The sequence below is a fragment of the Heterocephalus glaber genome, unplaced genomic scaffold (genome assembly GCF_053883595.1).
Source record: "Heterocephalus glaber isolate CG9 unplaced genomic scaffold, H.glaber_assembly_v1.0 deba00000676, whole genome shotgun sequence".
In the NCBI taxonomy this organism is placed as follows: Eukaryota; Metazoa; Chordata; class Mammalia; order Rodentia; family Bathyergidae; genus Heterocephalus; species Heterocephalus glaber.
The window spans coordinates 5754451-5769900 of NW_028258156.1; the positions used below are offsets into that span (position 1 = coordinate 5754451).

The 15450-nt window shown below is 33.1% G+C and overlaps 2 protein-coding genes across 8 annotated transcripts in view; one reads left to right on the forward strand and one right to left on the reverse strand.

Moving 5' to 3' along the window:
- Gsdme (gasdermin E) overlaps positions 1-10584 on the forward strand; it is a 128327-nt gene extending 117743 nt beyond the window's left edge. Inside the window, exons 13-15 of one of the 2 annotated variants that reach the window (XR_015449340.1) lie at positions 733-932; positions 2575-2638; positions 8490-10584. The gene's annotated coding sequence lies outside the window, so the exon portion shown is untranslated. Of the gene's footprint in view, positions 1-732; positions 2639-8489 lie in introns of both variants that reach the window. The other variant, XR_002393092.2, reaches the window with a different exon arrangement.
- Positions 1-15450, reverse strand: part of Pals2 (protein associated with LIN7 2, MAGUK p55 family member) — a 90977-nt gene that overhangs the window by 25742 nt on the left and 49785 nt on the right. For 4 of the 6 annotated variants that reach the window (XM_021254107.2, XM_004839541.3, XM_021254108.2 and 1 more), the window contains exons 6-9: positions 4577-4618; positions 3072-3203; positions 1061-1160; positions 679-747 (exon numbers count right to left, since the gene is read on the reverse strand). In XM_021254107.2, coding sequence (XP_021109766.1) covers positions 679-747; positions 1061-1160; positions 3072-3203; positions 4577-4618 — 343 coding nt within the window. The remainder of the gene's footprint in view (positions 1-678; positions 748-1060; positions 1161-3071; positions 3204-4576; positions 4619-15450) is intronic. The other 2 variants (XM_004839542.3, XM_087206648.1) reach the window with 1 other exon arrangement.

Below are 15450 nucleotides of genomic sequence, written 5' to 3' on the forward strand. Positions count from 1 at the left end.
CAGGTTTTATTAATTTTTTAAAAACTTTTTTCATTTTATTGAGGTATAATTGACAAATACAAATTATATATATATTTAAGGTATACAACTTGATGTACTGATGTATGTATACACTGAAAAATGATCCTACAATCAAGCTAATTAGCATACCCATCACCTACACAGTTATTTCTTTCTTTTTAAAAATCTTTAAGACTAAAAGATTTAAGAAAAAATAATCCTTTTAGATTAGACTAAAATTCATCTGGTCCAATGCTATTTTCCCAAAAGTCTCAAGGACAATGTTAAGGAAGAAAATACTTGTCCTTAATCCCAATTCTTTTAGTATCTTCTTTTATCTCTTCATAAAGAGATTCTACCCTTTAAGAAATGGTCATTAATATCTATTTCAAAATTCTCTAAACAGTTTCAATATTTATGACATTGCTCCTGCATTTAACACAAGTACAAATCCTAACCAGTTCATTTTGTTATAAACTATACTCACAAAATAAAGCACAGTTAGTATACACAATATAAAGATTTAAATAATTTCCTTATATTATTGTCCACATGCCATATTCTTGCAATTAGGTATTAATTTGATTTAAATTCATTTTAAATTATATATTTAGAGCTTATACCATATTAATTAATAGCATAAACTACTTAGACTTTTCAAGAGTATTTAAAACCTACCTGCATTTCTGGTTGTGAGATACATCATCTTTTTCTTTTTTTTGCTACTTATAGTTCCACAAAAAGGGCCTGAAGAACGACAAGACCAATGTCACTTAAATAATATGATAAAATTGCTCTGTCATATTCTATGGTGTGAGAAGATAATTTTCCCAACGTCTCATCCTAGGAAACCCAAGGCCCAGCCAGTAACTGAATTTTGTTACTCTACCAGTAGATGGCAGAAAGGGATCAAAAAGATTACTTTGGAGAGAGTAAGTAGATGAAAGCGACTAATCCTAGATAGATTTTAAGTAAGTTCATTTGTTTAGACAAAAGAGGCAAAAAAAAAAAAAGGTAAGCACAAAGGTCTGCTTGTTACTTATTATATGGAATTTATCACCTGAATTGTCCCAGTCTCTTCTAACAAATGCTTTTCTCTTCTCTTCCAGGAACTGGCTTGGAATGAGACCAGCACTTCCTCCCTCTTTCACATGGCTAGCCTAGAATGAAATCAATGCATTATATCTCACTGATCAAAATTTGAAACCATTTTCTAGTAAGGCAGGCAGTGCTTAGAAAAAACAGTCACATTTGCTTTTAAAAACAACCATTAGATTTAAGTTCATGATATTGTTGGTTAAAGTATTTAAACACTTTAGGATTGAGGAATCAATTTGCACCTAAAATTCTTTGTGCTGTATATGGCATCTGGTAGTGAAATTTTGAGACCAAAATCAAAAGTACACACAGATTCCTTGAATTACTAAAGCTTTTTTATTTATAAGACTTAGTTCAAGAAGGGAAAGAAATAAATGCTATTTTACAGTTTGATGTGTTAAGAGGAAATTTCAACTAGCATTCTTTAGTAAGACATTTACTAACAACCTTAATCATCTCTGTATTTCTTGAGACAAAAATCAATGAAAAGGAGACAATATAGGGAATACAGAGAAGTTTTAATTCACACTAATAAGAATCTGAATATTCTATGAGATTAAAACTTTATTCAGTGTAAAAAATCTTTTAAAGTAAAAAATAACTGATATTTGAAAATGGTGGTTTGAGAACTGGCTATTAGTGGCGTATCTCACAAAGTTAGTGTCTTATCCTTATTACTGGCATAGAAAATCTGATTTTTTAGCAACACTGAAAATTAGAAGTAACAGACTATTAAACTGGAAAAAGAGACTGAGATAATGGTGACAGGATTAGAAATGAAAACTAAGAGAGAATGATTCATAGAAAAAAAAAGAGGAAAAATCAGAAAAATTCAATGAACAGCCACAGAAAGATTTTTAAAAGGAGGGTTCTAAGAAATTCAGTACATACCTCTCAAAATCATGATTCCATTTAACTTACCTGTTTCTTAAGTTTTCTTACCACATAGTACACTTATATATAAGATCTTAATTTAAATTGCAGACACACTAGTAAGATTGTTCTCATACTATGAACCATTTCTCCTTAGAAGCCAATATAATGTATTAGTGTTAATATGAGTTTCCAATAATATCTCAGTTAATAATAGAGTTTAGTGCTAAGATTTCCTTGATCCTTCCTCTTACACATTGTTCTTTTTTTTTTGGTACTGGGGATCGAACTCAGGACCTTGCACCTGCAAGGCAGGCACAGTGCCACTGGGCTAAATCCCCAGCCCTATACCTTGTTCTTTAATGAGACTGTCATTTGCTCTGATAGTTTAAAAGATTTCTGACTTTCTGATTTGTTCGTTTCTCCAATTCTTAACACTGTGATTGTTAGGCTTATGTAAAAAATTACCAAAACAGACTTATTACTGCCTCTAGAGATTTCTAAAAATGGTATTAGTAGGGAAAGGAAAAAACTTCACATAAATTTCTGGAAAATAGGGTGGGGAAAATAAAATGTAACCTGTATCTCTTTTCATATACACAGGTTATAATCCAACTCAAAAGAAAACTGATGGAGCAAGCCTTCATTTCTCAATAAATGTGAGGAGGTGGGCAAACAGATTTATGACCTTAAGAAATCATGTTTTAAAACTTGTTATGAACATATACAAAGGGGAGACGGGACAAGAGTTTAATTAAACCAAAACCAAACACTGATAAAGGATGACCCCAAGTAAGTTCTTCTTCCACAAGAGCATATGTTAATACAGTCACCCATGTGAAATAACCAATCAGCCTAATCCCTAAACCAACAGGAAGGTACCATAGGTGGGTTAATTCTCCATTTATTAATAGCTACTCACAAATCCCTCTCAATTTGGTCTTCTGTCCACAAAATTAGTAGCCATGATGCAGGAACTGTTCATGCTGGAAAAATCATTGAACAAATGCTAATACCTTCTTCCTGAATATTCAGATATTGGCCAGATCTAAGATTAAAAATAGAAAAGCAGTTATGGAACATTTGAGATGCATACTAACCTGCCACCAATTTGGATCTTCTCTGTTTACAATCTGAAGAATTTCTCCTTTGGAAAACTTCAGTCCTGCCTCTTTGCAGGGAATCAGGTTATCATTGTATGGATTATAATCAAAATGACACTTCACAAATACCTAAAACACACAACACAATGAAAAATACTACAGATGTTATCATCTGCCACTGGATTTTTGAAATCCTTTTCAAACTTACGTGATTTAACTGGAATCTGACAAGTGTTTAGTACTTCTGATGCTCATAAATAAAAATCAAATTATTAAAATATTAGAATAGCTGGCATCAGAACAAAAAGAAATTCTGTATTTAAAATTCTAATTTTAAATCAACAGCTTGACAATCATTCTATTCCTCCATTGTTTCACTGTCCCCCAATCTTTTCACTTGATTTTCTAACCACCACTGCACAACTTTTAATGCAAGTAAATGCTGCTTTCCAATTAACATCCTAAAATAATATATTCAGTTGATTTAAGGCATATATTTCAATTATTTTAGGACTGACTTTGTGAAGGGGCTCTGAAACCAATACTAACAGAAGTTCTGTTGAAGTCAGATATAAAATATATTTGGTAACCTTAAAAATTTAAAAACTCAACTTTAATCTCTAGTAATATTTTTAAAGATAGATTTACATTACCCAAAATAATAAGAAAATGGTTTCTTAAAATTATCTTACTCTGATTTATACAATTAAATCAGCATTAAATTGTAATACAAATACTGAAAAAGCCTTTTAACTATTTCCCAATTTAAACTCATTTAAATATGGACATTTCTTTTAAATCTGCTTTATTAGTAAGTTACCACAGTTGGTTAAGGTTTCTAATATTTGAAATACTTTATTAACTTCCATTTGAATTCTAATTAACTTAAACATAGTACATAAACAATTTGAGACTTGACGGTAAGTTCAGATCAACTTTCTTAAAATATGCTTCATACATATTTATAGAAATTCAAATTTTATGTTCTAAAGAATAGCCTCAGCATTAATCAGCCAATAAACCTTAACAGGAAAGCACACAGTCAAAAATACTAATGTTATTTTTCTATTTATCATACTTCTATAACTATAACCAAACAAGAAATTCAAACAGTATAAGCAGATATTAATGTGGTAAACACTAACATGACTGATGAATACTAAAATAATTACAAGTAAGTTTGGGGGCATGATAAAATTTTAATTATTTACAATTAGATGATTTTGATAGAAAGCATTGAGAACATTTTCAATAACTTTGAAAATGCTAAAAATCAATGCTTAAAAATCAGTAAGACAATAATTTTTTTCCTGATACACAATTCTAGAAGTATCCAAAAGCAAGTGTTCACTATTAGGATGGCTAAAATGTGGCTAATTTGACAACGACTGCTCAACATTTTGGCAAAGGGAAAAATAAAAAACAAATTTAATCAATATAAATTTGGTTTACTAATAAGACAGAAAAACAATACTAGAGAATATTCTGGAATGACATCATACCTGACAGATGTGTGCTGGATGCCTCTCCATATTGATGCAACTCTAAAAATATATTTTCAATTTCATAAATAAAACCAGACTTCTAATTTATATATATAATAAGTTAACAAAATATACACAAACTACTGGTCTATTTTATTACTTCACTCACTTGGCAAAGCAACTACCTCCCTAATTACTTGTCCACAGGTCATATAATACCTATCAACTGTAAATTATAGAAGCAAAAAGAGGCATTTGCAATGAGGCAGAGAAAAAGTTTTGTTATTCAAAGTTACAAAAATATCTCCATATTCCTTATATCTCAAGAAAGATACAATGAATGAAGAACTACATTTGTCACATAAGCATAAATTTGTTCATTACTTTTTTTGTTGTATATTATCCTTATGTTAGGGACAAAATATATTTTGTAACTATAAAGTTACAAATTTGGTATAAATTTAAAATATTCTCTCCCCTATTCCTCTCAAATTATTCTGTAAATTGCCACTGTTTATAGAATATAAACTACATCTCTCAAATATAAAAGTTTCTAGAAGGAATGATTTTTATTTTTACATTTATCAAACTAATTTTGGAACATTACCCTTATGCTAAAAAACTCAGATTAACCTGGTCTTTTGTGAAATTTTTCTAAAAAAATCAATCCAACATTTGATCTAAGTACTTTGTAATGACGTTAGAATTATGTTATTAAACTTAGCATAATTCTATTTTATCTTAAAATGTCTCCCTTGTAGACTATCCTGTTAACTGTTCATTCATTAAAGTTACTGAACATCATCTACTAACATCTTTTAAAGTAGAACAGAAAAGAAAACAAAAAAAATAAAATAGAACAGAAAAAGGGAAGTACAGTTTTCAAACATAGATTTTTCAGTCTGATTCATAGGAGAAATAAAAATTAAAACTATTGCATATTATGGTAACATTTTCTTCCTATCTGATTAACAATTCAAATATTTGATACATTCTGTAGACACAACTATGGGTTAATTAGGCATTTTTCTAACATGCTTATAAAAGAATGGTTTAATCCCTTGGGATGACAATTTGGTAACAGCTATTAAGATTACAACTGCATAAACTCTCTGATCAACTTCTGAGAATGGATTTAAAAGTTGTGTTATTCAGATACATGCAAAATAACTTATGTACAGGACTATTAGCTACTGAATTATTTCTAATGGCAAAAGATTAGAAGGAACTTAACTTTGACAACTGGGAATTGGTTATCTAATAGTAAGTCTATGTAATACAATACTACATAGCTGTTAAGAAGTGTGAGTGTGTGTGTGTGTGTGTGACTGCATGTGTGTGCAGAGGCAATCTAGGTACCAATAAGGAAAAATCCTTAATGGTTAAGCTGAAAAGAATAAGGTTCAAAATAGCATGTAAATTTTTCACAATAAAAGTAGTAGAAAAGGAATGAGACTATGTGATATTTACTTGCATATGAATAAAGAAACTCTGGAATGATACACTAATAACAATTTTTTATTGGGACAGTGAGGACTAGGTTGGTAGTAGAAAAGGGTCAGAGGGAGAAAACTGAATACATATTTTTAAAATTTCTGAACCATGGGAATGATTCATTTATTCAAAAATTATTTTTTTAACTGCTCCAACTAACTGGGCAGAGTTCCTAGGTCGCAACTCAGGAAAGGAGAATCTTATTGGAGTCTGATAGTCTCTCCTAGTTGAGGAGATAGCTGAGAGAACAGGGAGATCAAAGTGCTAACAGTACATGGAAAACAGTATTAATGAGGAATGCTCCCCAAGAGCGGTCTCAAGAACCACCATGTCTCCTGATCTTCAGCTAAGCATAATCAGTGCATGTGCATCAAGAAGCTACTCAGTGGCTCTTTCCTCACTGGTGGGAAAGAATCATTTGAAATCATTCCAGGGAACAATATTAGGTCATCAGATAGAGTCAAGAATAGTTTTTGTTTTTGTCAGGCTGAGTGGGAAAAATCTCTTAAATCATGACACTGGGTAGAGTATTTAGAAGGGTACACCTTAGATTTCCCTCCTAGTTGCACCTATCAAAATATAAGAAGCAAGAGATCAAAGGATCAGATTACTTCCAAGTAACTTAACTGCACTGTAGGGAAAAGCTTAAGGTTATTTCTAATACAAAAAAATCCAATATCCAACAAGTTAAAATTTATAATGCCTGGCAACCAATCAAAAATGAGCAGGCATTCAAAGAACAAGGTAACTAACCTAGAACGAGAGAAAGAAGTCAATTAAGAGTGGCCCAGAGATGACAAATATGATCGAATCAGTAGATAAGGCCAATACAATAGTAGACAAGTACAATAATTATTTTAACTTTACCTACTATATTAATATTTCAAGAAAATAGAGCAGTGGTAGTGAACTCATGATACAAGTACCACAGTGGGGTTGTTTGTATCATTCAAAGCTCTAAAAGGTTTGCCATCACTGAACTAGGGTATGGACTGGGCACAGACACAAGTGGGATATAAATAAGATTCAATTTGAAATTAGAGCTGAAACCCAAAATGTTTGAGATGGAAAAAAAACCAAACAGATGTTGTTAACAGAAGATTGTAGATTAGTAAACCTTAAGACATTGTGATAGATGGCAAACAAAGTGATCACAGTGGCTAAGAAGTTTTCCATGATAATAGCTCAGTTGATGAGAAGGATGTTCTTTTTCTGAAGTTTTTCAATGTATGAACTTGGTCTACTTGGTTAAACATACGCACACTTTGAGATCAACAAGTTGAGTAGAAAATATGTTTTGTTAAAAAAACCTTTGAGGGGCAACTTATGCTCCTATTTGGTAAATATTCATGTGGGAGTCACAAACTTAGTTTAAGCTGGTGAAATAAAAAAATTTATTAAGAGGAATCTACTAGCCTAGGCTATTCAAAGTGATTAGTCATAATTCTTAAATTTATATCACACTTGAATCATTCATCCAAAGACTGCACTTACTTAGTTTTAATAATGATAAAGAACTTCCTACGTAAATGAAGGCTAGAAACCTGTGTGGCCCTCCTGCCCTTATTTCATTTAATTCCATCATCATGGCTTCCTCAACTGAGTTAACCCTCACCCTGAATCTTGTATTCACAAACTCCTTGCTTTTTCCTTTTATATGCAAACTTAATTGCATCTACACGTACTCTTTAAAAATATGTATTTAAGTTTAAAAAACAGTATGCTACACACATGCAATCTTTGAGGATTTACATGCTCGCTAATATGCTTCCAGCTGTATATAAGAATCACTCTAGAAAATTACTGTCACAATACACCTGAAAATTCAACTCTTAAAAGCTATCACTAACCTTTTTATTCCCAATGTAGTTTTACCAATTTTCACTGACACCAGCAATGTAGATGATAAACAATAGACTTGCATGTACAACTTTTGCCAAGTAATAGGTAAAAAAAGGCATCCTACATTGTGACTTTTAGTATAGTTTCATATACTTACTTTCCAAAGGTCTGGTTTTAGGTTTCTTTTTGGGGGAGGGGTGCTGCTAACCAGAAAGTGCTTTTTTTCCTTTTCCTTTTTTTTTTTTGGTACCGGGGATCCAACTCAGGTCCTTGAGCTTGCGCAGCAGGTGGCAAAACCACTGAGCTAAATCCCTGGCTCCTTTTATCAGTACATGTTTAATAATGATTATATTCATTGTAGGGAACTGGTACATGTACATAACAATTTCAATTCTTTTTTTTCTCTCTTTCCCTCTACCCTCTTTTATTTTGCCAGCATCAGATTAACTTATTTATAAGACCATATAAGGTAATTATCATACATACAGATTAAAAACCAGACTGATAGGCCAACATGTAAGACAACTGTATTAAGTCAAGGTACACTCTTAGATACATTATCTGTGCTGGATTTTTTTTTTTTTTTTTGAGACAGGGTCTTGCTATGTACTTCGGACTGATCTTGAACTCACTATGCAGCCCAGGCTGGCCTTGAACTCGCAGCAATTCTCCTGCCACAGCCACCAAGTGCTGGGATTACAGGCGTGCACCACCTTGCCCAGCTGTTAGTGCTGGATTAACTTTTTTCCTCTCTCTTTTTCCCTATTATCTGTCTTCTATTTCATATATGTTTTTCAGGTAAGAGGAAACCATGTGATATTTAAGCTTGTATGTCTGAATAACTTCATTTAACTTTATGGTTTGGGGTATAGAGTAAAACAGGAATACAATTTCAAATATTAGCCCTATAAACAATCAACCTCCCTATATACCTTGAATAATTTCTCCTTTTCTACTGAAAGGCATACCTTTGTCAGACACCAAAGTGATATATATGTGTAGGTCTCTTTCTGAGCTCTCTATTCCACTGATCATGTTACATCTGTTTCAATGCTGGTGCCACAATATCTTAATTCCTACACATCAATAAAAGCCCCTATTCCTGAGTTTGTGCCTCAAAAGTGTCTTGGTAGTTCATCCTATCAAAGGACAGAAAAAAATTCTGTTGTAATTTTTACTGGAATTTCATTGAATCCTCATAATTCTTTTGTGTAGAGAGCTTAAATTTTTATTAGATTTATTCCTAGTCATAAATGTACCATTCTCTGGCTCCAGAGTAAATGTCTTAGTTATGTTTCTAGATGGTTGTTATGACACAAAACTGCAAATGACTGTCGTATATTTATTTTCAATTACTTTACTGAATTATCATTTCTATATCTATAGTTTGGGAGGTTTCTATGCCAAATATCATATTTATAAATAAATTTTATATCTTTCTTTCCAAGTCTTTTATTTCTATAATTTATTTTTGTCATACTGTGCTTATGCAACCTTTAAGAAAATATTGACTTTAAGTGGTGCTAGTGAACCTCCTTCTCTAGTTGTATTTTTATTTTAAACAAGCAAAGACTTTATATTTGTTTTAAACTTTACTTTTTTGGCTTCTCTGGCTTAACAGCAAATAAATAACTGAGTATAAGCAATAATTACAAAGCAGCAGTGTCCTAGAGCCTTAAAATTAAAAATATTACAGATCTGTATTTCTTCATATCCTAACCAAAACTTTAAATGCAGTGAAAATTTATAAAACTTTTTGAAGAGGTTGAATCAATTCATTTTGCTTCATTGTTGGAAGCCTCATCAAAATTCTGAACAAGATCACCATCCTCCTCTGTAGCAAGTGGTGCTTTTCCATCCAGCTTCTGCCAATGTCCTGAAGCCTTTCAGTACCAAGCTGGTTTAAGATCCTGGGTGACATTATTTGTCTGCTGCTTGGTCTCAGCATGGCTGGGAATGGTAAAAGTGTTTGTTGCCAGAGATGTCTGAATACTGGGATTATTAAAGTGTATCAATTCCCTGGTCTGCAAACATTAACATCTTTAATATCCACGATACTGCTCATTCCATTTAAAAAATTTATTTTATGGTACATGTTGTAGTACACAATGTTTACATTCCTTATGGGGAGTTGGTACACATACATAACACATCTTAATTCCTTTTTTTTCATCCCCTTCCCCTCCATTCCTAATTTTGTAAAAGAGAACTGGAAATTTTATGTTATAACAGAGATTGTTGGTTCTATCATCTAAGAGTAGTTCCTTTTTACCAATGCACAATTGTGTCTGACATTTGGCAAGTTTCTCTTAGTTTATGATGGGTTCTTTTATTCTGTTGGAAATGGGGCTTCATGGGGAAGCAAGAGTTGGCATTAAAGAAGTCTCAGGCAGACTAGCTGAGAGTCTAGTTTCTGATTTTAAAGGGAAAGCTTCTAACATTCAACTATTGTGGAAAAACATTTTTTTTTTGTAGATAAAATAGGTTCTCTCCTGTTCCTAATTTAGTAATCTTAAAGCATGAATAGGTATTGAATTTTATCAAATTGTCTATTGAGGTTATTATCTTTTAACATAGTAATATTTAGTTACATATATGGACTTTCCATATGAAACTATGCTAGCATACCTGTAAATTCAACTTGGATGAGTTCTAGTACCTTTTTTATACATAAATTTGACTTGCTAGTATCTTGTTCAGAGTTCTTACATGCACTGTATTTGTATTTGAATGAAATGAACTTGTAATTTCTTCTATAAAGTTTTTGGTGCTCCTACTGATTTTAAAGAGTAAAAGGGAATTCCTATTCATTTGGCCTTTATGAACAAGTAGAATAACAAATAACCTCTGGGAACCTAACTTATACAAGTTGAAGAATTTCAGAATTGGCTACTTCTAACTTACCCTCATTCTCAAATTTAAAAATACAGATTTTTATGTCTCATAAAACATTTTGACCTTTTAGTCAATACCTCAAATGGTTCTAACAAAGATGACCTATTGACCCACTTTCAAAAACAGCCCCTAGCAGAGAGAACTCCTGGCTTCCATCTGCTCTCACAGCAATCTAGAGGCAAAATTGTGACAGGCTTCAAAGTACAAGAATCTCCACCTTTTCATGGGGGATATGAACCCTATTATCCAATGCTTTTGCATCTTATCCAAGCACTTAACATACAGTATGGCCATTAACTTTTACTGTTTAGGACAAGACAGCAAAACAAGCACTAATTTATTCTTCTTTACCATTTCACAGGTAGAAGTCTGTATTTTTTTTTTTTTTACAAATCAAGATTTTATTTAGTATGAGAATGGGGGGGGGTCATTCAAGATCCAAGTCCAAACAAGTAGCTTACAAAAATAGTTATTTCTTCCTGTTTTGATACTTAACTCTGTCATATGAGATTCTGTATTACACAAAAGGCAAAATAATTTTTGAAATAAGTTTTTCTATAAAAGAGAACACATATAAATGCGTCCGTAACTTCAATAGTGAAAGTTATTGTTATCTTTAGTGTTTACTAGGTTGCATGTGATCTCAAACAGTAAAAGTAAAATATGAGATTTTACGTTCACTAAAATCTAAAATAGTTTGCTAGGAAAATAAAGATACAGTAAACAATGATATAAAGGAGGCTGCAACTCACCAAGAAGCATTACATAAATGACCCAACTGTCCTTGGTGGCAGAAAGCAACTTGGCCAGAATGCATACTTGTGCTACTGGAGAGGAGATAAACTGAGGCACTTTACCTAGAAGATCTGTTTTTACTGTTGATTTTAGCACTTCAGCATAGGATTCTTTTGCTTTTTTATTAAGTTGAGATCTTAAGGAATCATTTTGTAGATTCCAAACTGGCCGATCTAAGTTGCCACCCTCATTCCTCTTGTGCTTTGGGGCCAGCCATTATTAAGTAAAACAGGGGTTAAACACAAGCACTATGACAGTATGGTAGTCAATCTGATGACTGAGACAGCTACTAAGTGACTAATGGGCAGGTAGTGTATAAAGGGTGAAGTGAGTATGCTGGACAAAGGAATGATCCTGTGCGGAATTAAGCAGGATGACACAGTATCTTATCACACCACTGAGAATGATGGATTATTATAATTTATGAGTTACTGGTTTGGGGAAGTTTCCACTTAATATTTTCAGGCTTTGGTTGGCCATGAATAATAGAAAGCAAAACTGTGATGAAGGGGGGATTCCTATACTGTATGATGGAACTGCTAATGAAAGAACTGAAGAAGATAAATGCTTTTTCTTCCCTACAGTACCTCTGAGCAGGATGTACATGGTTGCCTGGTTGCCCAGGACAATCTTGGCATATGCTTACTGTTTCAACAAAATGAGTAACAGCTCTTTAGTTCACTGAAAAGAAATTCTAGTTTGGAAGTGTTAGTCCTCCTTTGGGAGCCTTTATGGCATAGTGTCTTCCCTTTTTTTTAATGACAGGATAGGCTTGAGACCATTTGCAAAACATATATATGACTTCTTTCCCCCCATTTCAATCCATTGCCCATGGTCTAAAGGCTAAATGAAAACCAGAATTTGAGGTCTGGGATGGGAAAATGTTTATGCTTAAGCCCAGGTTAAATATCCATGCATTCTATGGTATTCAGAATTCACCAGATACAAAATCTACACAGGAATCTAATTTGTTTTGCTTATAAAGTCATTACAGCTATGGTGAACTGTAAGACTTCTGGAGTGTGAATCATAGAAAGAAAAAAAATTTCTAACAGAACATATAATAAAATTAGTAAATCTTTGATTTACTCTTCCAACTTAGACCCAAGATAGGTCTCCTATTGTCACAAATAGAAATGTGCCAACTGAGGAATAAAAGCACCCTAGGAGGTAATAGTGGTATGTAATGCCTAGTTCTAATGTCATTTTTTTCCCAGATTTTTTTCCTTGAAACTCAGTCCTCCACCTTCATTTCAACCAGTTTGTTATAAACCTATTTATTTTCAAAAGTCCAATTTACATGCTAAAATTCATGAATAAGTAGTTTATCCTATCTTTGCAAGAGAGTTTAAAATAAGCACTCAATGAGTATTATTTCAAAGAATTGTATGGGAAATATAAAAGCCAGGCTTTTAAGCTCTCATATTAACAATATGAAAATAAAATATACTGGCAGTACCTAATACATGAAAACTACCATTTTTTTCTAACATCAAACAATAAATTACTAGAATTAACCTGATCATAAGAAGTATCAATCTAAAAAAACTGATGGCTATTTCTTATTTCTATGTTATTTAAGCTTGAAAACCCCTTTCTTCAGTTTCAATATTATGATGATTTCCAATTCTTTTTTTTTTTGCAATTCCTTTTTCTTTGTAATTCTTTCTTTATAATTCTGTCATATTGTTACCTCACCACCACTATGACAGCAATAACAGCTACTTGTTTGATGATAGTCTCTATTAAAAAATTCCCTTGTTCAATGATCTATTTTACCTAAAATACAAATCAAATGTGTCCAAATTAAGTGTTCAAGATTTTCTTCAGTCTGTACCCATCCTTATTTCATTTTTCATTCTTCAATTATGCTATCACATGAATAGTAATCTGGAGGAGATCTAAGCCACATTCTCTAAAAAGACCCTAATTCAATGGCTGGAAGATAACAAATGTCAAAATGTTTAAGACATTAATAATTAAAAGGCTTCATGGTTTTTCTGTTACCTTGCTATAATTTCTCAGCCTTCAGGCTAAGACCAAATGTAGTATCTGTTACTTAGCTATAGGCTACATTTCACAAAGAAATGCTGTTATTATTCCCTTAATGATATAATAAATGTCAATTACTTTAAAAAATTTAAAAATCCATGACAAATCAGTTCACCCCCAGTGCTGAGGAGCAGAGCTTTCAGGCTGCTTTACCACCTCGCCCAGGGCCAAGGAGCACAGACAGCTGCCCCCAGCCAGAGAAGGTGAACCTTTCAGGTGGTTGTACCACCGCCCCCAGCACCGAGGAGGAGGCCAGCAGGACACATCCCCCCTCCTTGAAATGAGAAGACATGTAAACAAGTCTCAAAAACAGACATCCAGATCACCTAAGGCAACCCCAAAGGGAAACAAGATGGAACAATCTGATAGTCAATCACCTGGACTCCGTGAACTGGCAATGAATGAGGATCTGGAAAAAAAAAATCACAAATAATTTCTCAGATATCAGGAGAGATTGTGTCCATAGTACAAGACATGATTAATAAATCTAGAGAAGACACAGATAAAAAAATTGAGGCGCTAAGGAACACGATGGAATCCCAACATAGGAAACAAATGGAATCCATTAAACAAATGCAAACAGATTTCAAGGAGATTAAAACTTCCACTGAAAGTTTTATGCAGCAGAATGAGCCAATGGGAGGACAGAATTTCAGATATAGAAGATAAGATTGCAATTAGTAACCAGGAAAAGAAAAATTTCTTTAAAATTATAAGGGACCACAAGAAATCAATTCAGCAGCTGCTAGATGATGCGAAGAAGAATAACATAAGACTAATTGGAGTCAAGGATGAAACAGGAGAGAATGCAAACAACATAAAAAAATTGTTCACACAAGTGATGGCAGAACACTTCCCAAGCAGGGGAAAAGAACTTGACATACAAATAAGTAAGGCATACAGGACTCCAACTAGCCTTGATCAAAAAAATCTACACACGGACATAAAATAGTTAAGATTACAGAAACCCAACAGAAGAAAGAAATTGTACAAACAGAGAAAAGAAACAAATCACACACAAAGGAAAGCCCATCAGAATCACAGGAGACTACTCAACACAAACCCTCAAGGCAAGAAGAGCTAGGAGTGACATATTTCAAACCCTAAAGGAAAACAGCCTCCAACCCAGATTGATGTACCCTGCAAAACTATCTTTCAAAACTGATGGAGAAATAACATACTTGTATGACAAAGAGCACCTTAGGAACTTCGTGAATACCAAACCAGCACTCGAAAGAATTTTACACAATATCCTAGGAAAAGACAATGAGGATCACAATCTCAGGAAGCCCAGCAGAATAAATCCATTGGGCGAGACAAGAAATTAAATGCAAAGGGGGAGAATCCAACAAAAAGAGAAAGTCATGACAATGATAAGTCAATATGTATCAGTTATAACCATCAATGTTAATGGTCTCAATTCACCAATCAAAAGAAAAAGACTGGCAGAATGGGTCAAGAAGCAAGATCCAACAATATGCTGCACACAAGAAACACACTTAATTCAAAAAGGAACTCATAGACTGAAAGTTAGAAAGTGGAAAACAATACTCCATGTGACAGGAACCCGAAAAAAAGGAGTAGCTATCCTCTTTGCAGATCAAGTGGCTTTCAAACTCACACTAATTAAGAGAGACAAAGAAGGACACTACATCCTTGTAAAGGGAACAATCCAAGAGGAAGAGATGACAATTATAAGCATATATGCACCAAACATTAGTGTGCCCAACTATATAAAAGAAATACTAATGGACATGAAAAATCAGATAAGCACTAATACAATAGTAGTTGGGGACCTCAATACTCCACTGTCA